Raw genomic sequence first — 26,130 nt, 5'->3', positions numbered from 1 at the left:
TGATTTCTTCTGAAAACTGCCTGTTCATACCCTTTGATCTCTTAGCAATTGGAGAAGGGCTCTTATTTTTATAAATTTGGCTTAGATCCCTATATATTTGAGAAATGAGACCTTTATCAGAGAAAATTGCTAAACATTTCTCTTCCAGTTTCCTGCTTTCCTTCTAATTTTGATTGTGTTGGTTTTGATTGCACAAAACCTTTTAAATTTCATGTAATCAAGATTATCCATTTTGCTACCCATGTTCCTCTCCATCTCTTGTTTGGTCATAAACTCTTACCTTATCTATAGATCTGCTATCCTTAAATCCAAGACAATTCCAAAGGACTCACAATGGAAAATGCTGTCTAATCCCAGAGACACAAATGAAGAACTTTACATGTAGACTTTTTCACTTTTTTCACTTACTTGATTTTTCTTGCTTTTTTGCAGCAAGGTTAATATAGAAATATATTTTGCATAACTTCACATATATAATTGATATAATGTTACTTGCCTTCTCAATGGGTGGGGGAGAAGCTAAAGGAAAGGAGAAAATTTGAAACTCAAATTTTATTTTTTTTCTTAATTGATTCTTTAATCAATCAATGATTTTTAATACTTCTTATTTATGATTCAATTATTTAGTCATCGTTTAAGTCTGAACTTCTCTGTTTAAATTCCTCTCATAGACTTTAATTTTTATTTTGTTATAATCTGTAAATTAGTTAATTTTTCTATCTTTCCACATTTATGAATTCTTTTTGCTCTAGTGCATAGTTTTGCAAATATTGCAAGCAACAAATAGTTATATTTGTAAACTTATTATTCCATGATTGCTAATATTCTATCATGTTTTTTTTTCTTTAAGGTACAAGAAAAATGGTAATAAAGGAGCATTGAAGCACAAGAGAATCCTAACGTTGACTTCAGAATTCATTATGCTTTGAACATCAGGGACTGTCTTTTACCTTTCTTTGTGTAACTAGCACTTAGCACAGGTTCTGGCATATGGTAGTTAATAAATGTTTATTGACTGAATGTTTGTAGACTGTCTACAAACATGCCCATGTCTCCCCCATCCTCAACAACCCCTCCCAATCTTTCCCCACTATTATCCCACATCTCTCCTGCCTTTTGCAGCTAAACTCCTTGAAAAGGCTCCCTAAAGTAGAAGCCTTTACTTTGTTTCCTCTCACTCCCTTCTTAACTCTCTATGGTCTGGCTTCTGACCTTGTCAATTACTCTCTCTATAGCTTCTAGGTATTTCTTAACTGCCAAATTTCATGGCCTTATCTCTATAGTTATCTTCATCCTCATCCTCATCTATGTCTCTTTTTGCTTGATCTTTATCCAGGTCATGCCTGCTAAACACAGTTGTTCCCCAGGGCTATATCCTGGGGCCTCTTCTCTCTGCATACTATTTCATTTGGTGACCTCATCAGCTCCTTGGGTTTCAGTTATGATTTCTATGCAGATATAACTCTCAGATTTATTTGTGTAGCCCTAACCTCTCTTCTGATCTTGTCTTGAGATCTCTATTTCATATCTCCAACTGTTTGTCCCATACACACCTTAATCTCAACATGTTCAAAATGGAAGTTATTATCTCTCCTTTCCAAACTCTTTCTTTTTCCTAACTTCTGTATTATTGTGGAAGGTACCACCATCTCAGTCACCAAGGCTTAAAACCTAGATATCATCCTTGAGTCTTTACTTTCTCCCACTCGTTCATAGCCAATTAGTTATCAAGTCCTGTTGTTTCTAACTTAATAACATCTCCTACTTTTGGTTCCTGCTCTCCTCTGACAATGCTGACATTTTCATGCAGGCTTTCATCATGTCATGCCAGGACTATTGCAAAGCTCGCTGGTGGGCCTTCCTGCCTCAAGTCTCTCTGCATTCCAGTCCATCCTCTATTCAGCCTTCAAATTATTTTCCTAATGTGAATATCTCACAATGTCATTTCCCTAATTCAATAAACTCCAAAGGCTCCCTATTTAACCATGAGGATCAAACATAAAATTTTCTTTTTGGATTTTAAAGTACTTCATAACCTAGACCCTTCCTACCTTTCCAGTCTTCTTACACATTATTCTTTTCTATGTTTTCTTCTATCTAGTGACACTGCCTTCCTTGCTGTTCCTCACAGAAGATACTCTAGACCACAACTCTGAGTATTTTCATTGGCTATCTGCCATGCCTGGAATTTTTTCCTTTCTCATCTACTCCTGGATTCCCTTGGCTTCCTTCAAATAAATATCAATTTAAAATACCAAATAATTAGAAATACCAAAATATGAAGTATTAAAATCAAATATCAAATATCAAAAAGTCTTGTCTTCTGCAAGAAGCCTTTTCCAGTCTTCCATTAATATTAATGCCTTCCCTCTGATGCTATCTCCAATATATCTTTTATTTTGCTTGTTTGTAGATAGTTGTTTACTATCTACTATTTCTGCTATCTACTATCTATCTACTATCTACTATCTCTACTGCTATCCCTAATAAGACTTATGAGCTCCTTGAGAGCAGGGCCTGTATTTCTCTACTCTCTGTTTCCCAGAACTTAGAACAATTCCTGAGATGTAGTAGATGCTTAAAAATGATAGTTGACTGACTTGTATAGTGAAATGTAAATTTTAAAGTCTCTAGGCACTATGATTCCAGAATCTAGTATTCTAGTCAGTCAGAGAAGGAAGATTTCCTGGCCAGTGATAGCTCCATAAAAGGAGGCAGTGCAGGCATTGAAAAATATGCTGAAGAACATATAGCAAGAAATGTTTCCAAAAATATAAAAAGGAGGAACTCTTCCAAAATCTTTCTGTGATACACATATGATCTTGATACTTAAACAAGGAGAGAAAAAAGAAAAGAGATAAAATTAAATGGACTACAATAACATATTCAAAAGATTATTGACTATGATGAGCTTGGATTTTTACCTGAATTGCAGGGATCATTTAATATAAGGAAAACTAAAAGTATAATAGAACATATTAATGACAAAATTAATAAAGCACATGATAATACCAGTAGACACCGAACACGGTTTTGACAAAAATCCAACACCCATTTCTTTTAAAAACTCCTGTAGAGTACAGGAATAAATGAATTTTTCCTAGATGTGGTAAATAGCAACTATATATAGCCAAGTGCAATCATTGTAACTAAAGGAAAAAGATGGAGGCCCTTTGAATAAGATCAGGAGTAAAGCAAGGATGCCCATTATCACTGCTATTCTTTAATGTTGTTGTTATTCAGTTGTTTCTGTCATGTTTAACTCTTCATAACCCCAAGTTGGTTTTCTTGGCAAAGGTACTAGAGTAGTTTGCCATTTCCTTCTCCAGCTTATTTTACAGATGAGGAAACTGAGGCAAACAAGAGTAAGTGAATTACTTAGAGTCACACAGCTAGTAAGTGTCTGAGATTGGATTTGAACTCAGGTCTTCTCGACTCCAGACATGGCTGCTTTATCTACTGCACCACTCAGCTGCCCCTGCTCTTTAACATAGTCCTGTTCTATCTATAGCAATGAGAGAAGAAACAGAAAACAAAGCAGTAAACCATAAGCAACAGAGAAACAAAATTTTCATCTTTTTTTTTTACAGACAAAATGATAGCCTATTCAAAGAAACCTAAAGTATCAATGGAAACTAATTGAGACAATGAATAAATTCAGCATTATAGTAGGATACAAAATATATCCATAGAAATAATTATCATTTCTGTAAATTACCAAGAAAATCCATCAGGAAGAGATTGAAAGGAAAAGCTCATCAAAACTAATCACACAATATGTAAAATACTTTAGTGTCTATTTAAGAAAACACAGATGAGAACTAAATGAAAAAAACTACCAAATTATCTGCAAGAAATAAAGGTAAACTTACATAATTGAAAAAAATATTGCTAGCTAGTACATGCTGCTATGAGCAGCTAGGTGGCACAGTGGGTTGAGTGCTGGGCCTAGAATCAGGGAGATTCATCTTCCTGAGTTCAAATCTGGCCTCAGACACTCACTAGCTGTGTGTTCGTGGGCAAGTCACTTAAACCTGTTTGCCTCGGTTAAAATGAGCTGGACAAAGAAATGGCAAACTATTTCAGTGTTTTTGCCAAGAAAACTTGAAAGGGTTCATGAAAAGTTGTATACAACTGAAAAATAACAGAAACAACAAATATACTGCTATAATAAGAATGATAATACAACCTAAATTGTTTTACTCATTCAATGATATACCAGTCAAACTACGAAAATACTACCTTATAGGGCTAAAAAAATAATAAAATTCATTGCCATTCAAAAGGCCATGACTCTAAAGACAAAATAACGGGAAAAAGTAGAAAACAAAATTACCCAGGAGTGCCAAATCTCAAAATATACTATATAAAGCATTAAAAAGAAATAAAAAGATTTGGTTGTACTTGAAATAAAGAGAAGGTAGAACAAATTAGGGATACACTATATAGAAGCAAACAAATACAGTAATTTACTCCATAAACTCAGAGATCCCAGGTCCTGAGATGAAGACTTACTGTTTCAAAACTTGCTAAGAAAACCAGAAAGCAGTTTATCAAAAACTAAGTAAAGACCAACATTTCACTGTGTATAAAGGGTTCCTAAAGGATACAAGGTTTATACACAGGGAGTTAGATCATTAATAAATTAGAGGAGTAAGGGGGAAAGATGTGTCCTTTGGATTTATGGATAGGAAAAGATTTTATGACCAAATAAGGGAGGCGAGGATCACAGAAGAAAAAAATGGACAATTTTTATTACATAAAATTTAAAAGCATTTGCATAAAAAGGAGAAAATCAATAAAGTTGTAATATAAGGGTTACTTCTATATGAAGAAAAATCTTTCTCTGATAAAGGTTTAATACTCAAGATATATAAAGAACTGATTCAAAAGTAAAAGAGCCATTCCCCAATACATAGTCAAAGGTTATGAAAAAGTTAAAAAAGCAATACTCCAAAACACTAATAATTACAGAAATCAAATCTTTCATTCTTTAAATTTATAGTATTTTTCTTTTTATATAAATTATTCTCCTGGTTCTGCTTACTTCACTATGTATCAGTTCATGTAGGTATTTCAAGGTTTATCTGAGAATGTCATCATTTCTTAAGGAGCAATAACATGCCATTACATTCATCTACAGATTAAACAAGTTCCAAGATCACACTTCAAACCTATAAGATTAGTAGGTGATTACAAAAAGGGGAAATAATCAGTTTTGAAGAGGATATGGGAAAACATGCAATCTTTTTGGAGTTGTGACTTGGTCCAGAAACTCTGGAAAACAGTTTGGAACAAGGCCCAAGCAGTCGCTAAACTGTGCATACTATCTTACTCAGCTATAACATTACCTAGCTTACACCTGAAAGAGGTCACAGAAAGAGGAAGAGGATCACACATGAAAGATATATGTTTGTACATAAGACATATCACATATATTTTATATTATATATTACATATTAAATATGTATATATATATTATATATGTACTAATGTATAACATATACACACAGACACACAGACACATGTCTTTTTGTAGTTGAAAAGAACTGGAGGGGATGCTGGGTAAAATATAGCATATGAATATAATATAATATTATTGCACTTTAAGAAATGATGAAATGGATGATTGCAGAGAAACCAGGGAAGATGTGGGAAGAATGAAGTAAGTAGGAATGAGAGAAAAACTCATACAATATAAATAAATAAAGACTTGAGAACTGATCATGGCAACAACCAACCACAATTCCAAAGGACTGATGATGCAGCATTCTATCCACCTCTTGAGAGAGATATTAAACACAGGACACAGAATAAGACATACAATTTTGGACATAAAGTGAGATATTATTTTTGTTTGCTTCATTTGAATATTCAGAAGAAATACTTCATTTGCATATTTAGAAGTCTGTGTCTCTTTATGAGCAGGGCAGTTTTATCAATTACAAGTTAGACTTATTGTGTACATTTTTAAAGCTATTTTCTTTTTAATTTATGAAATAGAACAAGAATTTCTGTGACATAGTACAATAAAAATATAATTGCACAGGAAACTGCAAATCTACTATGCAAAACTTGCTATTCTTTTCAAATAAGCAACAAAGTTATCATATAAATTTCTTTTTCTCTTCCTTCCATCCCCTCCCTAGAGATGTCTACTATTAAGTACAAATAGGTATATAGATGTAAAATTATTCTATATATACTTTGATTTATCAGTTCTCTCTCTGAATGCAGATAGGGTCTTCTTCATAAGTCCTTCATAGTTAATTTGGGTATTTATAATATTCAAAATAGATTAATTGCTTAAGGTCATTCTTAAAACAATACTGTTGTTATTACTACATACAATGTTCTCTTGGTTCTGTTTGTTTTGCTCTTCATTATTTTGTGCAAGTCTTTCCATACTTTACTAAGATTATCAAGCTCATCATTTCTTATAGTACAGCAGTATTTCATGACAATCATATACCACAAATGCTTTAGCCATTCCCCAATTGACAGGCATCCCTGCAATTTCCAGTTCTTTGCCACCACAAAGAGAGCTGTTATAAAAATTTAAGAACATACAAGTTCTGGGGGTGGAGCCAAGATGGCAGCTGGAAAGCAGAGAGTTGCATGAGCTCCCCACCAGGTCCCTCAAAACACCTATAAAAAGTGGCTCTGAACAAATTCTAGAGCTTCAGAACCCACAAAATAACAGAGGGAAGCACGGCTCCAGCCCTGGATAGCCTGCATGGTTTCTAAGAAGGGTCTATCACATGGAGCTGGGAGCAGAGCAGAGCCCAGCATGGGCTGTGCACAGACCAACCAGACTGGGAGCCAGGTTGAACAGGCCCTAGTGCCCTGAATCAGTGAGCTGTGGCAGTTACCAGACTTCTCAACCCACAAACACTAAAGACAACAGAGAAGGTTAGTGGGTAGAACTGCTAGAATGGTGTGAAAGGAATTCACGGTTGGCCCCAGCTCCAGGGCCTTGGAAGTGCTGCTGCTCTGGGGCTGCTTCCAGCTGCAGTTGCTTCTGGTCCCAGCCCCACCAGGTGAGAGCAATTAAGCTCAGGTTTAGAGCAGGAGTGCAGAGCCTGCTTGCATCTGAGTCTTGGTCCGGGTTGGCAGTTCTTGGGGGAGGAGGAATGCTGCTATGGCAGAGTTTGCTGTGTAGAACTAGGTCTTAAAACAGCAGCACAAGGCCCCTAAAGTTTGGGACAAAGTACTCTATACTCTACAAGCAGTCATACCTCGATGAAAAATGCAAGGGTAAAGTAGTTGGTTGGGAGTGTGGCCAGGCAGAGAAAATGGACCCAGATTCAGACTCAGACTTTGGAATCTTTTCTTGGTGACAAAGAAAAGCAAAACATACAGCCAGAAGAAGTCCAAGAGCTTACATCAAAAGCCTCCAAGAGAAACATGAAATGGTCTCAGTCCATGGAAGAGCTCAAAAAGGATTTGGAAAGGCACATTAAAGAAATAGAGGAAAAATTGGGAAGAGAAATGAGAGGGATGAGAGAAAACCATGAAAAAGAAGTCAATGCCTTGCTAAAGGAGACCCAAAAAATACTGAAGACAATAAAACCTTAAAAAATAGATTAACTCACATCGCAAAAGAGCTCCAAAAAGCCACTGAGGAGAAGAATGCCTTGAAAGGAAGAATTAGCTAAATGGAAAAGGAGGTCCAAAAGACCACTGAAGAAAATACCACATTAAAAATTAGATTGGAGCAAGTGTAAGGTAGTGACTTTATGAGAAATCAAGATATTATAAAACAGAACCAAATGTATGAAAAATATGGAAGACAATGTGAAATATCTCATTGGAAAAACCACTGACCTGGAAAATAGATCCAGGAGAGATAATTTAAAAATTATTGGACTACCTGAAAGCCATGATCAAAAAAGAGTGTATATATCATCTTTCAAGAAATTATCAAGGACAACTGCCCTGATATTCTAGAGCCAGAGTGTAAAGTAGAAATTGAAAGAATGCACTGATCGCCTCCTGCAAAAGATCCCCAAAAGAAAACTCCTAGGAATATTGTCGCCAAATTCTAGAGCTCCCAGATCAAAGAGAAAATACTACAAGCAACCAGAAAGAAACAATTTGAGTATTGTGGAAACACAATTAGGATAATACAAGATCTAGCAGCTTCCACATTGAGGGATCGAGGGCTTGGAATAAGATATTCTGGAGGTCAATGGAGCTAGGATTAAAACCTAGAATCACCTACCCAGCAAAACTGGGTATCATGCTCCAAGGCAAAATATGGATTTTCAATAAAATAAAGGATTTTCAAGCTTTTTCAGTGAAAAGACCAGAGCTGAATAGAAAATTTGACTTTTAAACACAAGAATCAAGAGAAGCATGAAAAGATAAACAAGAAAGGGAAATCATAAGGGACTTACTAAAGTGTAACTGTTTTTGTTTACATGACTACATGGAAACATGATGTGTGTAATTCATGAGACCTCAGTGTTATGGTAGCTGAAGGGAATATATATGTGTATGTATATGTGTGTGTGTGTGTGTGTGTGTGTGTGTGTGTGTGTGTGTGTGTACACTGAGGGCACAGGGTGAGTTGAATATGAATGGATGATATCTAGAAAAATAAAATCAAATTAAGGGATGAGAGAGGAATATATTGAGGGATGGAGAAAGGGAGAGATAGAATGTGGTAAATTATCACCCACAAAAGTGGGAAGAAAAAGCAGTTTGTTCGGAGGGAAGAGCTAGTGGGTGAGGGGGAATAAGTTAATCTTGCACTCATTGGATTTGACTTGAGGAGGGAATAACATAGACACTCAATTGGGTATCTTACCCCACATTAAAGTGGGGGGTAGGTGATGAAAAAGGGGGACAATCAAAGGGAGGGCAGATACAGGAAAGAAGTAATCAAAAGCAAACACTTTTGAAAACGGACAAGGACAAGGGAGAAAACTGAATAAAGGGGGACAGGATAGAAGGGAGGGAAGTATAGTTAGTCTTTCACAACATGACTATTTATGGAATGTTTTGCACAATGATACATGTGTGGCCTGTGTTGAATTGCTTGCCTTCTTAGGGAGAGTGGATGGGAAGGGAGGAAGGGAGAGAATTTTGAACTCAAAGTTTTAAAAGCAGATGCTCAAAAACAAAAGTTGTTTTTGCATGCAATGGGAAAATAAGATATACAGGCAATGGGGCATAGAAATCTATCTTTCCCTACAAGAAAGTAAGGGGAAAAGGGATGGGGGGGAGGGGAAAGGGGTGATAGAAAGGAGGGCTGACTGGGGAATGGGGCAATCAGAATATATGCCATCTTGGAGTAGGGGGAGGGTAGAAATAAGGAGAAAATTTGTAACTCAAAATCCTGTTGAAATCAATGTTGAAAACTAAAAAAAATATCAAATAAAGAAAATGATCACAAAAAAGAACATACATGCTCTTTTCCATTTCCCCTAATTATCTTTGAAAATAGACCAAATAGTTGTATTGCTGGGTCAAAAGGTATACGTAGTTTAATAACTCTTTGGGCATAATTCCAGATTGCCCTCCAAAATGGTTATTCATTTACATTTGTATCAGCAATGAATTAGTGTCCCAATTTTTCCACATCCCTTCCAACATTTGTCACTCTCTCCTTCTATCATTTTAGCCAGTCTGGTAAGTATAAAATGATATCTCAAGGTTGTTTTAATTTGTATTTCTGTGATCAATAATGATCGAGAGCATGTTTCCTATGATTATAAATTGTTTTAATTTCTTCATCAGAAAACTACCTGTTTATATCCTTTGACCATTTACCTTATTGTATACTGTTAAAAAAAACCAAATTTTAAATAATAAAGATCTAAAATGTATTATAAATTCACAAAATTTTTTTAAAATTTCAAAAAAAAGAATGCATAGCAAATGCAGGTATATATTTGTCCCTTAGCTTCAATTAGAGAGTTTCCAATCTGAAAGTTTAGGGAGTCTGGAAACAGACCTTCTAAAGAGTAAAGGCTATTTCCTGTGTTCCTCAGACAAAGTGGAGGACAATCCATATACCTAGTGCCTGTGTCATTTTCTTTGTGCAGAGCAAAGATACATTATTTCCAATGGGAAGGTGATTGGTTACTCAGAACTACTCAAAATACATTTACCTAACAGGGCAGTGTCTCCATTAAAGTGTGACACTAATAATTTGTAAGGGACTACAAGGAGAGATTTTCCTGAAACACTAGGATATTTCCCTCATGATAGCAATAAGTTGAGATCTCTTATGGAAAATGTGATGGGAATTATGAGTGTCTTGTATGGAACTTTGTTTATGTATGCATATCTTTGTGGACTGCTGTAAGTCCTTTGAGTTTCCTGAGCTTTTGTGAGGAAAAGGATTGTTTCATACCAATTCTCATATCACACCTTAAGTTCATGAATGGAAACTTGGGACCCTGTTGCTCACTTAAAGGGAAACCTAGACACAGCATATATTATAAATAGATTAGAAATTTCCCTGAGTCAGCTCTAGGTAGGGGCAATGAGTCAGAGAGAAAACTACCGTTTGGAGTAAACCATGCAGATTTAACCCAGACCTTGTCAGCCCAGAATATTAGAGAGCTCAGAGTCAAGACATACAAAGATACTCTGATACTCAGTCACTCCAAAGAAGGTGGGGGGAATAGATAAGTAGGGTAGGAGCAACATCTAATACTAATATGGTTGTGACCCTGACAGATGGCTAGATTTTCCCCCAAAATGTAATGAAACCATCTTCAGGATTTATTTCATCGAGGTCATTAAAGCTTGGGTAACTGAAGTAAACTTCCCAGTAGCCTAAGGCATAAAAGCTAAGAACACAAGAAGTTGGTTTTTCTTAGGTTGGCACAGAAGTCTCAGTGTTATGTAAGATATCATATCCTTCTACCTGGACCTACCACCAAGGTAGTGCAGATGTGAGGGGAGCTCTATGCAACTGAATCAATATTGTATCTTCATTGAATATCCTTTCCATGCTATTGTTAAATAACAAATAAATAAAATAATAAATAATAAATTAATTAAACAAATAAATGCTAAACTTAAATAAAAATAAATGAGAAATTAAATAAAATATGTTAAATAAAAAATGCTACATGACTAAAAATGCCTCATTTTATTCCATTCATTCTTCAGTTTGAACCATTGAAGGCAATTATCGGGACAATTACAGGAAGAGAAATACAGAGAGGATGATGAAAAACCTATCCCTAAATTTGAATCAGCAATAAAGAACGAGAGAGATTAAGGCCTTGTAGGACACACTGGTGCCTTGGGCTTATGCATCATCCATATTATCTTTGTTGTTGTTCAGTTGTATCTGACTCTTTGTGACTCCATTTGGGATTTTCTTGGCAAAGATGGTAAAATGGTTTCCCATTTCTTTTTCTAGCTTATCTTACAGATGAAGAAACTGAGGCAAGCTGGGTTAAATGGTTTGTCCAGAGTCACACAGATACTAAGTTTCTGACTCAGGGCTCCAGGCCTCCAGTGTACCACCTAGCTGCCCCGCTGTCTATATGGGTATTACAAGTGTGAAAAACTATCACAAAAGCATGAAAATGGTTATATTTTTAAAGGATGGGAAATAAATAACCCACTACTACTGTGGGAGTCATTCCTGATTTAGCTATTTTATGCAACCAGATCACTGACTTGTTTTTTAATGATCAAAATTATTACAAGATATTGTAAATTGACAACAACTTGGCCCCACAATAAAAGAAAAGGAGAATTAACGGGCATGCCTATGGGAAACTACAAAGCTCCTCCAATGACTCTAAATTTCCTGAATCTAATTGGGAAGAGAGCATGTAAACAAATCTGTACAAAGCAAGCTATATATAGGATAAAAAGGAAATAATTAAAGGAGAGAAAGCACTGGAATTGCCCGGTTAGGGAAAGCTTCTAGAGAAAGTCAGATTTTAGTTGGAACTTAAAGGAAGCCAGGGAGGTAAGTAGTCAGAGAAGAGGAGGAACATTCTAGGCATGGGAGAGAGAGTACCTGGAGAGGCCAGTGTAAATGGATCTAAGAATACATGTTGGGGAATGAGTTAGAAGAAAACCGAAATGGTAGAAAGGGGCTAGGTTTTACAGGGCTTGGAATGCCAAATATCGTATTTTATATTTCCTCCTTGAGGCAATAGGAAGCCATTAGAGTTTATATAGTAGGGGAGTGATATGGTTAGGTCTGTGTTTTAAGAAAATCACTTTAGCAGCAGAATGGAGAATAGATTGGAGTGGGGAGAGACTTGAGGCAGGCAGATCCATCATCAGGCTATTGCAGTAGTCTATGTGTGAGCTAATGAGGGCCTGCACTAGGGTGATAGCAGTGTCAGCAGAGAGAATGGGGTGTATTTCGGAGATGTTGCCAAGATGAAATCAGCAGGCCTCAAAAATGGCTTGAATATGAGGATGGAGGGGATGAGAAATAGTGAAGAGTGTCTCCTTGATTGTGAACCCAAGGGAGTGGGAGGATAGTGTTAACCTCTATGGTAACAGGGTGGTGGGTAGGTAGTATTAAGGAGGAAATATAATCTTTCAAGTTGGGGGGAAGTATATTTAACAGGTTGGGGCTTTCTTCTTCAGGATTTATAACAATGCACAAATATCACTACAACTGAAATTGGTTTACTCTCATTGAGTGACCCATCTATCTCTTTGATGAAAGAAGGAAAGAAAAAAGCATTAATTAAGCACTTTGTCCCAGGAATAGAAATCTTTCTGTAGGATCTCCTGTGCATTTCTTAGTCCTAGACTACTCCTGCACATCATACTCCTCTCCATTTGTCTTTGAATGAGCCATAGATTTAATTCTTCAGAGACTTATATCCTTGTATTCTGATTAGAAGCTTACTGATATTATTTAAAAAAATGGACCTTTGTTTCAGGAAGAAACTTGTTAATCAATAAAAGCCTGTACAGGTACAATTTCCCTGAGGTAAACCAGCCTATTCTCCTCCTCCTATTCTATTCTGAACCCTACTCATTGTCAGTCTCCAGTGGATAAAGAATGCCTACCATCCATACTAATGTATAGTTGGATAGACTGCCCATAAATCTGGCCCATGTAACTGCATGTCATAACCTGGACAGCAGGCATTCTTCATCCACTTGGTTTTTAATAATGTGTCCAGCTACATTGACCCCTTTTGAATGATTATGTATCTTATTTAGAAAACTCTGCAATAACTCGGGTCTTGATGCAATAAACACAATATCATCCCAAAATGGGAATATCTGGAAAATATCAGCATTTATAATGAATTCCTTTTTCATTTGGATTGCATCTTGTATATCCTCTATGATAGTAGAAAGTCCTTTGGTGGTCATCCCTTTCAAGCTGTTCACATTTCACCTGATGTTAATAACCAGTCATCAAACAAATATACCTCTGTTACTGAATTTTCAAACAATCTGCTATAATCTTGAGACATACTTTCAAGATTCTCTTTTGGAAAAGAGACTTTGAACTGACATTTTTTCTGTACCAAATCAGTTTTTTTAAAAAGTCAACGAATCAATTAATCAGAGTAATTAATGCACAGTAACACAGCCTTTTAAAATTTTTTTGGGGGGGCATCTATATCAAACCAGGTGTACTAGTAGGTTTTTTTTTCCTTCTGGGAGCAGAACCTGGTCAGTGGAGCTGGGTTCTGAGCAAGGAAGGAACCTAGAAGTTGACAATAAAGCCTTTTCAAGTTTGGCCCTCCATCTTATATTTAGATACTTCAATGTTTTTATTAAGTATTTATTAAATATTCAGTATGAGCCAAGTAATACACGAAGAACTAGGGGAAACAAGTACAAAGAATGAAACAATCTCTACTCTCAACAAGCTTACATTCTAATGGGGCCAACCATAACCACCACAACAAACATATACGTATACATATATATACACATATATATGTATATATATATATACACACATATATACACACACACATATGTGCACATGCATATATAAATATATATACATACATGTATGTGTATATATCATAAATATAAAGGTAATTATTGCAAATATTTAAAGGAATTTGAGAGGGAAGCCATGAGTAATTGCAGGAATCAGAAAAGGCTTCATGAAGATGATGCTCAAGTTGTATCTTCAAAGAAGAAGCAGAGGTAAGAGGAGATTCCACTCTAGGCATGCATGGCAGCCAGTGCAAAGTCATGGAGCTAGAGTATAATGTGAAAGAAGCAAGGAAACCAACTTGGCTGGCTTCTAGAATGTTAGAAGGAAGAACAATTTTCAATGTACATTTAGGCTAGAAAAATAGGTTGGAGACTAGGAATATAGTTGCATCTTGTATCTTTTAATTAATTATTTGACTAAATTATCTGATTATGAACATGTGCTTTGCTGTAAAACAGCTTTAGCAAAACCTTGACTATTCACTTTCCATGTCTTCATCAGGGATACCTTTAATGTATCTGTAACTTATTCTTATAAATATTTTATAGAGTAAAGGAAGTAGGTAGATGGTCCCAGAATTATTCATATATACTTATTCATCTTATTTTGATAATTTGATATTGACCCTCTTTCACATATTTTAAGAATAAGCCCTCACTGTCCTAAAAATTGGGTTGGCACCAGCATGGACCTTTTCTGTATATACTTCACCTAAGTACGCTTCTCATCTTCTTTTCTTAAACTCCATTTCTATCTCCTCATATGGCCCATCAGGGACTATGACGCTAAAGTCCACCTTGTAGTATAAGGTCTTGTATCTTTATTTGATTTTTCATGCATTAATCTTATGTCCCCTAAGCCCATAAGCTCCTTGTGATTAGAGATGTATGGCACCATACACCTTTGGGTTACCAATGCTTGGCACTGTAAACTGTATATAATAATCCTAAGTAATTGACCATATCAACAACAAAACCAGCAGAAACCATATGATCATCTCAATAGACGCAGAAAAAGCCTTTGTCAAAGTACAAAACCCATTCCTATTAAAAACACTAGAAAGCATAGGAATAAGTGGAACCTTCCTCAAAATTATAAATAGCATCTACCTAAAACCATCGACAAGCATTATTTGTAATGGGGATAAACTAGATGCATTCCCAATAAGATCAGGGGTGAAACAAGTTTGTCCATTATCACCCCTATTATTCAGTTTGGTACTAGAAACATTAGCTGTAGCAATAAGAGAAGAAAAAGAAATTGAAGGAATTAGAATAGGAAAAGAAGAAACTAAATTATCACTTTTTGCAGATGATATGATGATTTATCTAGAGAATCCTAGAGAATCAAGTAAAAAACTACTTGAAATAATAAACAACTTTAGCAAAGTTGCAGGATATAAAATAAACCCACGTAAATCCTCAGCATTCCTATACATTACTGACAAAGCCCAACAGCAAGAGATAGAAAGAGAAATTCCATTCAAAGTTACTGAAGGCACTATAAAATATTTGGGAGTCTATTTGCCTAGGCAATCCCAGGGTCTATATGAACATAACTATGAAACACTTTTCACGCGAATAAAATCAGATCTAAATAAATGGAAAAATATCAGTTGCTCATGGTTAGGCTGAGCTAATATAATAAAAATGACAATTTTACCTAAAGTAATCTATCTATTCAGTGCCATACCAATCGAACTACCAAAAAATTATTTTACTGAGCTGGACAAAATAATAACAAAATTCATTTGGAAAAACAAGAGGTCTAGAGTATCTAGGGTATTAATGAAAAGACATGCTAGAGAAGGTGGCTTAGCCACACCAGATATTAAACTCTACTACACAGCAGCAGTCATCAAAACTGCCTGGTACTGGTTAAGAAACAGGGGTGTGGATCAGTGGAATAGGATAGGTACACAAGTAGGAGAAATCAACAAGTTTAGAAATCTACTCTTTGATAAACCCAAAGAGGCCAGCTTCTGGGCTAATAATTCACTATTTCACAAAAACTGTTGGGAAAATTGGAAAATGGTAGGGCAAAAACTGGGCATAGACCAATATCTTACACCATATACCAAAATAAAGTCAAAATGGGTTCCTGATTTAGGAGTAAATGCTGATACTATAAGTAATTGGGGAGAGCAAGGAATAATTTACTTATCAGATTTATGGAAAAGAAAAGAATTCATGACCCAAGAAGAGATAGACAGCATTACAAAATGCAAAATGGATAATTTTGATTATGTCAAATTGAAATGTTTTTGTACAAAAAAAGCCAATGCAACAAGAATTAGGAGGGAAGCAGAAAACTGGGAGAAAATCTTTGCAACTAGTATCTCTGATAAAGGCCTCATCTCTAAAATACACAGGGAACTGGGCCAAATATATAGGAATACAAGCCATTCCCCAATTGAGAAATGGTCAAAGGATATGAACAGGCAGTTTTCAGAGGAAGAAATTAAAGCTATCTATAGGCATATGAAAAAATGCTCTGGATCACTACTGATTAGAGAAATGCAAATCAAAACAACTCTTAGATACCACATCTCTCCTGTCAGATTGGCTAAAATAACAAAACAGGAAAATGATAAATGCTGGAAAGGATGTGGGGAAATTGGAACATTGTTGCATTGCTGGTGGAGTTGTGAGCTGATCCAGCCATTTTGGAGAGCAGTTTGGAGCTATGCCCAAAGGGCTATAGATACGTTCATACCCTTTGACCCAGCAATACCACTTCTAGGGTTGTATCCCAAAGAAATCACACAAGCGGGAAAAGGACCCATATATACAAGGATATTTATAGCAGCTCTTTTTGTGGTAGCCAAGAATTGGAAATCAAAGGGATGCCCATCAATTGGGGAATGGCTGAAGAAGCTGTGGTATATGAAGGTGATGGAATACTATTGTGCCATAAGAAATGGGGATGATGCAGACTTCGTAACAACCTGGAAAAACCTACACGTCATAATGCTGAGTGAGCGGAGCAGAGCCAGGAGAACGTTGTGCACAGCCACAGATATATGGATCCCGTGAGGACCAACCCTGACATATTGCACTCTTCTCAGCAACCTAAGGGGCAAGGACAACTCCAGGGGACTCATGATGGAGAATGCTATCTTCATCCAGAGAAAGAACTGTGAAGTTTGAATACAGATAGAGGCGCACTGCATGCTCGCCTTTTTTGCTTCTCTTTTGTTTTTGTTTTTGGGTTGTTTTTTTTTTTTGGTTCTGTTTCTTCTTTCTCATGATTCATTCCATTGGTCAAAATTCTTCTCCACAACTTGACTAGTGCATAAATTAATTCAATGCGAAGTTATACATGACAGTTATATGAGATTCCATGCCGTCTTGGGGAAGGAGGGGGGAGGGAGGGGAGAAAATCTGGAACTCAAAACTATGTAGAACCGTGTGTGGCAAACTAAAAATAAATAAATAAATTTAAAAAATTAAAAAAATAATCCTAAGTATTTAATGAATCAATTAATCAATCAACCAAATAATCTATCAGTATGATGGTTAACAAGGAACCTCTACAGAGATCCAGAGGAGATACATGAACATAAGGCGTTTAAAGAAATTGGTATGGAACAAGAGTCTGAAGTATTGGAGGCAGCTTGTGTGGGCCTGGAAAGGATGTTAGAAGTTGAATATTCTGTGCACTCTAAGTCACATGATATGAAAAATATTGGAAATAACGAGAGCAAATTACAAAGTTGGGTGAGAAAGTTTCCTTGGTTCTTTCCGATGAGAGGAGGATAGTGGTTCCCCATGGACCTTCAAACCTTAACTGCCAAACCCCTGGAGTTGGAGAACATTGGGTCTCATTGATACAAAGCAGTGAAAAGCTTCCTAGCTAGGAAGAAAACACTCTCCTGCCCTAACCCATACATTTATTTAAATGATCAGATGTTGACTTTTCTCCTTAGTGAGTACAATGGATTTGATGACATTATCTGTGATCAGTAGAAATGAGATTCTGACAAACATTGAACTTTGAGCTACTTGAATAAAGTATATTCAGGTAGGAATCTATTTTGTGTGAGGTGCAATGTAATCTATTTTGTAGCCAAGCTTAAATTATGGAATCAGAAAAGAACTATAGTATAAAATAATGTAAAACAGTTAATGATTTTAAAAATCACCATTTTATTTGTCATAAAATTGCATGAGCTATGGTTGTATAACGCAAAGAGTGTTACTTTTCCTGGAGTCAAGAAGATATGAATTCAAATCCTACCTTTGAAATTTAATAGCTGTGTGATCATGACAAGTCACAATTTTTTCCTGAGCCTCAAACCACTCTTTGTGAATTACATACAGGTTGTCATCAACATAGGTTGATGGAGATCCCATACTAGAGTCATAATGTCCTTTATTACTGCACTGCATTCAGTGGTTATTTATTTGCATGGGGGAAAAATTACCTTTTGGAAAAATCTTTGCCCTCCTGCTGGTTGTCAGTTTTGAGCTTACTCAAGAGGATAATAGTACTAACGTCTGACATTTATTTGCTTTAAGGTTTGCAAAGCACTTTAACATGCTTAATTTAACATGATCTTCGCAACAATCATGAGAGGTAGATGCTATCTATCCTTGTGTTACATAGGAGGAATTGGAGTCTCCGGTGTGGTTAAGAGGTTTCTTAGGGTCCGAGAGCTAGTGAGTATCCAAGACAAAAGTTAAACAAAAGCGTTTCTAATTCCAAATCCGTGGTGTAAACACTATGCCATGGGAGAGGCTCCCCCAGGAATATGAGAACAATCAGAGAAGAGCTGGTATGAGAATCATTTTTCCTGAGGATAATCCATAAATCAGGGGAATAAGTGAGAGACCATATAGTATCATAGAAATTAGAGGTATAAAGGAGTTTAAAGATTGATTCCAGCCTCCTCAATTGAAGAAACTAAGACCCAGAGGTAAAATGAATTAAGGTCATATAGGCAATAAGGAACCAAGCAGGGATTTGAACCTTGGTGGTCTGACTTAAATCTTATGTTCTTTCTATCACATCAAGCTGCTTTAACGACTATGTCTTATTCCCAGAATCTCTGCCACTGATGCTCTAATACTCTTCTTTTAAAACCCAAAGTTAAGACAAATGTTTGGCTCCTGGCTATAGTCTTTGCTACATTCCTGTGATTTGTGCCATTTGGTTACTCTGGATGTGGCTTTCACTGGGCAGTGGGTATCCCCAGCCCACATTTCTTTGACACTATAGGAATTAGGTGGGAATGTTGAGTTCTCCCTATTCTCTGTAAAGCAGTTTTAGAGAGTGTTTATGTTGGCTCTATTAAAAGCTTATTACAACTGGGCCTCTTTTCTTCCTGTGACCAAGCAGTTTATAGCTCCTTCGAAAACAATCTGGGAAAATCTGAATGGAGATGCTTATAGGATTGAAGTGATCTTTATGTGGCATATGGTGATTTGTATATTGGGGAAATGGCCAAGAAAAAAGAAATACATGGGAAGAAGCTCAGATAGAACCTTCCTTAATTCATCAGAATTAAAGGGAAGAGGTTGGAGCTTTCATTCTTTGGGAGTGGAAGAAAATTGTTAAAAATGAGGGGAGTACATCACCGACGAATAAAAATGTGATAGATAGAATCAGCTGGAAAGGACCTTAGAGACTATCTAGTTCAATCCTTTCATTTTGCAGATGAGACCCAAGAAATGAACTGATTTATTCAATCTCACATAGCTATTAAGTGGAAGAAAGGAGACTTGAGCTCAGGTCACTTGACTCTAAGTCCACTGCTTTTTCCTCTACATCGCGTAGAGGAAAAACAGATGGCATCTGGGTCACCTGCTTAACTAAGAATAAATAGGGGCAGTGATGGCACAGTGGAAAGAATGCTTGGTCTGGAATCCAGAGGACCTGGGCTCAAATGTGGCTTTAGATACTTCCCAGATGTGTGACCCTGGGCAAGTCATTTAACCTCTGTTTACCTAATTTTTGTCAGCTATAAAGTGGGGAAAATAACAGCTCCTACCTGGCACATAGTAGATTCTATATAAATGCTTAATCACTTCCTTCCCACTATTAGTCAGAACAACCTTTTTAGTGAGAGTTATACTGGAGACAGCTCAAATAAACTCTTGAGAGCCATGGTTAAATTTTCAGTGTGAGCATTCATATATTGGAAAGCTACCAATGTTATAAATGTGGGCTTCACTTATTGTTGTGTTAATTGTCTAGACTTAAGAAAGGGGTGGGGAAAATGTTAATGATGCAAATTAAATTTAAAAGTTTGCTCTGTGTGCTTTTTTCCTCTTGGAGAGCTGATTATTCAATATTTACCAGAACGGAGCATAGATGAAGGGTCAATGTTTTTTTTTTTTAATCAACACAATTGTCTTCTCTCTCTTTAGGTCTACCTTATGTGCCTTCTGGATTATTCACAAAATATTTGCATCCCAGATTATTTTCCTGCACTTATGTACTAACTTGTGAGCCAGAGCTTCCAGTTCAGATATTCCAATAGGAAAGTTTTATATTGGACTGAATGAAATGTAATTTGAAAGGTAAGCCTATTGCTATGGTTAGAAATACGAAGAATTTTATGTAGCCATGTGTGAATTTAGAAACAAAGATTTTTATTTCATGTCATTATTTGATGGAGTGACTTGGACTCTTAGCTGACTGAAACACACAAGCTAGTTATGAAAGTCTCTTTATAATACATCCAGATTTGAATTTCTCTCCTTGAACCCCATTGGTCAACATTTTAGGGTTCACTAAACCCCACCTCTTGATTACATCTCTTCTTTTCACATTTCAATACCCCCCTTCCGTGCACATACAGTTTATTTTTTATATTTTTAGTTTCCTTTCAGTTTGTCTGAATTAAATAGCATGAGAAAGGGATCCCTTTCAATTGCTAAAGAGAATTGACAAAACGTGTTTGAAGATTCAAACCCAGAATATCAATGATAAAAGACAGATTATCCAAGGCCCCATCAGGCATCCCTTGTGAATGACCCCTGGCCTGGAAGTTCTATTTGAGATCTTAGAACAAAGACAAGACTGCCTTTTAGATACGTGTATTCTCTGGAGGCCAGACTCCCCAATTAACCCCCTGTATGGCTTCAAATCATATTTTCATATAATCACTGCAAACAAAATTCAATCATACCTTATACTACCCAACTGTCCATTATCCACAGCTGCATTTCACATCCCACAGAAATAATTCATATGTTATATGCCCTTGATTGATCTTGTGCCCCTCCCTGACTGCCAATAATCAAAATAGTTAGGGTCTGAAAGACTGAGAATATAAAAGTGGTTCATTTTATGTTTTTTATCCCAACAAAGATGGGAAGCATAACTGGATTTTACCTAGTATAATGTCTGACATAGAGGCCTAATAAATAATTGTTGATTGATTGATCTTTGAATAACACACTTTGGACTTTGATGGAGGCATTTTATACAATTCTATTGCCCTTTGAGAAGAGGCTAGCTATTTTGGAAGAGGCAGATGCCCTCCTCTTTGTCAAAAAATGGCAATTATTCTACGTCAAGCTCAAAGGAAGTGCATAAAGCACTTTCCCCCCAGTGATCCTGAGGTAAACAATGCTATCCTCATTTTATAGGCGAGGAAATTGAAGATCAGGAAATAGCCATGGGTCCCTGGACTAGAAAATAATAGTCAGTCTTCACCTCTTTTAAGTCTCAGGCTAACCCTTCTTTCGTTATTAACACATTGCTTCTAGGCTAAACCTTCTCCTATTCCCACAATTCTACCCCCTGTAGCCTTTTCCAGAATTTGATTCCTTCACATACCCACTCTATGCAGCTTTATTCTTTCTATTAGCTACATGCCCTCTTCCTGCTGACATGCCTAAATCTCTTTTATCTAGTTTCTAAACTGTACCCTCCACCCTTCTGTCTTCTAGAGTTACCGTCCAGGGATATCATAGGGCAGAAAGGAGTCAGGCCTCTCTGTCTCTTACGCCATTCATTGACAAACTTTTCAAAAGTGTAGTTTGGCCTCATTGTCTCCTTTTCTTCATTACCCAGGCAGTTCTAAAACTTCCATTTTGGCTTCTGTTTCCCCCACTCTACTGAAACTGCTCCCTCAGAGGTATCCTAAGACACCCTAGTCTCCAAGAAAAAAAGTTCAATCCTCATCTTCCTCGGCCTCTAAAGGACCACCTTCAACTTATTGACCCCTTTTTCTTTCCTTTGTTCCTACAATATAACTCAGTCCTGTTTCTCTCTCAGCCTCCCTGATACCCCCCACCCCTGCCCCATCTTCCTTGTGGGTGGTTTAGTGAAAATAGTGCTTAAAGTGGTATCCTGCCTTTGATTCTCATTAGCCATGTGACTGATGAAGTATTTGGGTGCCTGTGCTTGGCCCCCAGTTCCAAAATCACATCCAGTTCTAAAATCACCTCTCTCCCTAGCCTCAAAACACTATCCCTAGCAGTTTCTCTCTAGCAAAACAGTACAGCATGCCCTAGCCAAACATTTATCTCTCCTCCTGATACAATGGACAGCTACACCTATAGAATTTATTAGTTTGATCAGTTGTATACATGCTGAACTGACTGTGTACTGGCTGATAGAGATAGTTACTACTCACTGACCTATCATATGCATGCTAGTCCCAGACATACGTATACACCCTTACATTCATCTTGTCTAACAAGACACTGATGGAAGCAGCCTGGGTATTTCCCAGTCAGCCTTGACTATTAGTTGACTCAGTGAGGTTTCAGGCCTAAAAATATACCTCCATGTAGCTCCACCCCCCCTTTAGGCTATTTCCCAGTGAACTATGGGTAAGATGCCTGCACAGTAGATACGAAAAGTGCATGTTCTTTTAAGAACTGACTACCATTTAACCACTCCCTAATCCCACCCCAGTACAACTAATTAGGATATTTGGAAAATGTTTTACCCAAAAATATCTATATAAACTTTACCTGCACCCCTGTAAGTTTGCAAGTTCCGTAAGAACTCTTGCCCACTTGAAAGCATAATAAATCTTTGCCACCTTGACCTAAAGAATGCTTGAGTCCATGAATTCATTCCAGATGGCCCCAACCATCTCTAGTACTCAGGTCCTTGAGGCGTACTCCCCTTCAACTGCCCTGTCTGGGAACTCCAGTCTTGGGGTTCCTGAAACTTGTCTCCCAACCATCAACATGATTATGGACAAGTCACTTAACCTCTCTGAAGGTCATTTTCTGATTCCTAAAATTAGGATAATAACACTGGGAGTAAATACCTTCCAAATCTGTGGTGAAGATCAATAGATAATGGAAGAAAAGTACACTGTACACTTCAAAACTATTATTGCTCCTCTTTCTGTGTCCAAAAATTTAGGTCTGGGTTTCATCCTCCCTTTTCCTTTCTTCTTTTCTCTTCCTCTCTCTCTCCCCTCCCTCCTCTCCTTCCTTTCCTCTCCCCCCCACCCTTTGGTTATCTTGACTACATCTGGGATTGAATTATCTCTTCTATGCAGATGTCTCCTTGAATCATATCTCCAGCCCTGCCCTCTTTTTCAATCTTCATTCCCATATTTCCAAAGGCCTGATGAATATTGCTATTGGGTATCCCAACAGCACCTTAAATTTACAACCAAAGTCATCACTTCCCTCCCCTCCTCCACTGGAATTCCTTTTTTTGTTTGTTTGCTTGTTTAATAGTAATACAATTGTTTCAGTTTCTCGTTATCATAACCTTGAAAACATATTTGCTTCATCCTACCTCACCTATCTCCCACATCAAACAACTTGCCAAGTCATATTACTTTTACTTCTTCAATAACTCTTATATGTGTCTCCCATTTCCACTCTAAGCGACATCCCTTTAGTTCATATACTCCTTGCATCTCATCTATACTATTGCAATAATTTAATCCTACTTTTAATGTCTCCATCTTCCAGTCTATCCTTCCATTGTCAAGAGCTACCTTTCTAAATAACAACTCTGATCATGTCACCCATTGTGTAAAAACTCTGTGACCCACAAACTAATATTTAAAATCCTTAGCCTGAAATTGGAGACCTTCCACAAAGCTTCTCATTTACCTAGTCACCCTTCTTTCCTTCTACTCTCCTATCCATAGTCTAGCCAAACTTTAGTCAAAATGGAACACCTCAGATATAGTCTACAGTGTCCTATTTCTCCTATTTTGCTTCCTTTGTTATCTGTCTGAAATTTCCCTGAGTCTATCAGCTCCACCTTCTTAAAATTCTACCTTCCTTCTAGGCTCAGAACAAATCCTTCTCCTACATGAAGCTTTATTATATGCTCTCCTCCCCACACCTGTAAAGAAAAGAAGTATACAGAATTATTTTTGGTATCCAAAATCTTAGAGAACCAAAGTCATAGAATCATAGCCATAAGGGTCCTTAGCGGGCATTGAGTCCAAACCCTTTGATGACAGGGACTATTTTTACATTCATTTGTATCCCCAGAGCTTAGTATCCTATCTGGCACATAATATGCACTTAAAGTATGCTGATTTATTGTGTTATTTACTGATAAATTGTGATTGTATGAAACTCTGTCCTTGGGTTTTTTATGTCTATACAGAGTAATAATGTTTTGGAACTTGTGTGATAGGGAAGGTTCAAGACCTAGTGTTGAATCCCAGAGCTTGCTTCCTCCATCCCTTAGGATGTTTTTGGACCCTTCCTCCATCACCTGACATCAGCAACACCCAAAAGAAATCTTTTTTTTTTCTTCATTGACCTGAGTAAAACAAAATTTAACCTGGAAATTAGCTCCTAAATCGTATACATTGTTTTTTTTTTAAATCTAAAGGAAAATGTATATTAGATTATCAGCATTTTAGTTCCCATCTATGAGAATGTAAGTTAAAAAAAATTGATTGAATCTGTAACTATCTCATTATTTCTTTTAGCTTTCTAAACCTCGGAGCAATGAGAGTAAATCAGACACTCCTGGAAGAATTTGTCTTTGTTGGCTTCTCTGTCTACCCAGACTGGCAAGTTGTCCTCTTTGTTTTCTTCTTCTTTCTTTATCTTCTCACCCTCAGTGGAAACCTGGCAATAATGGCCCTCACCTTGGTAGACCAAGCCCTGCACACTCCCATGTATCTCTTCCTCAGTGCTCTTTCTTTCTCTGAGACTTGCTACACATTAGCCATTGTTCCTAAAATGCTGGTAGACCTGCTAACCAAGAGTAGAACCATTTCTATCCTGGGATGTGGACTCCAAATGTTTTTTTTCCATGGTCTTGGTGGCACCAACTGCATCATTCTGACAGTAATGGGTTATGACCGGTTCTTGGCCATCTGCAATCCTCTCCGCTACCCAGTACTCATGACCAGCACAATATGTGGATATCTTGTGGCCTTAGCTTGGACTGGTGGCTTCTTTGTCTCCTTAGTGCAGACCACCTTGATCTTTTCAGACTCATTCTGTGGCCCCAAACTTATAAAACACTTCCTCTGCCACATGAGAGCTGTGGTCAAGTTATCCTGCCTGAATGGTGCTGTCATAGAGGTTATTGTCACAGTAATTTCAGTATGGGGTTTACTGGGGACATTCCTATTCATCTTTCTTACCTATGTGTTCATTCTCTCTACTGTCTTCAAGATACCCTCAGCTGAGGGGAAGAAGAAAGCCTTCTCCACCTGTGCCTCCCACCTCACTGTGGTCATCATCCACTTTGGCTTTGCCTCCATTGTCTACTTGAAGCCAGAGACCACTGAGAGGGATGACACACTCATGGCTATCCCCTACACTCTTATCACACCTTTCCTCAGCCCCCTAATTTTCACTCTGAGAAACAAGGACATGAAGAATGCTCTGATTAAGATGCTGAGTAATAAAGGTGTCTTAACCAAATCATCTTGTGTAATTACTATTGGAGGTCAACACCAAGAAGGGAGTAAGGTATTTACTCTGAAGCCTGTAGTATAACCTGCTTTGTTTTGTCTTGTTTTCATTTTTTGTTTCTTGGTCCATGCCTTTTGCAAAGGTTGGAGGATATACAGCAGGGATCTGAAAGCCTGGAAATTGTGGCATCATACAAATATGTCCAACTTTCTTTAATGCCTGAATGATTGTCCTAATATTGGTAGACTATCTCTGTCACTTGGAAATCCATCTTTACCTTGTGATCATTTCCTGAAAGACAGAAACTTCTACTTTCTACTGGAATGTTGGGAATGCATAAGCTGGCATTGGGGAATTAACTCAGTACCTCTGGGCATTTGATAGGATACTATCTGG

At 37.0% G+C, this 26,130-nt stretch overlaps 1 protein-coding gene across 1 annotated transcript; it reads left to right on the top strand.

The window, feature by feature from the left end:
• Positions 1-24,813: 24,813 nt before the first annotated feature.
• On the top strand, positions 24,814-25,818 carry LOC118846883 (olfactory receptor 10X1-like). Its single transcript, XM_036755569.1, has one exon. It carries the CDS (start codon positions 24,814-24,816, stop codon positions 25,816-25,818), a length of 1,005 nt encoding a protein of 334 aa, XP_036611464.1.
• Positions 25,819-26,130: the final 312 nt, after the last annotated feature.

The sequence above is a fragment of the Trichosurus vulpecula genome, chromosome 4 (genome assembly GCF_011100635.1).
Source record: "Trichosurus vulpecula isolate mTriVul1 chromosome 4, mTriVul1.pri, whole genome shotgun sequence".
Classification (NCBI taxonomy): Eukaryota; Metazoa; Chordata; class Mammalia; order Diprotodontia; family Phalangeridae; genus Trichosurus; species Trichosurus vulpecula.
Note: the sequence above shows the minus strand (reverse complement) of the source record. Positions and strands in the feature narration are given on the sequence as shown.

Excerpts from the sequence above, each read along its gene's own strand:
- LOC118846883 (XM_036755569.1), top strand. The coding sequence starts at position 24,814 with ATGAGAGTAAATCAGACACTCCTGGAAGAATTTGTCTTTGTTGGCTTC.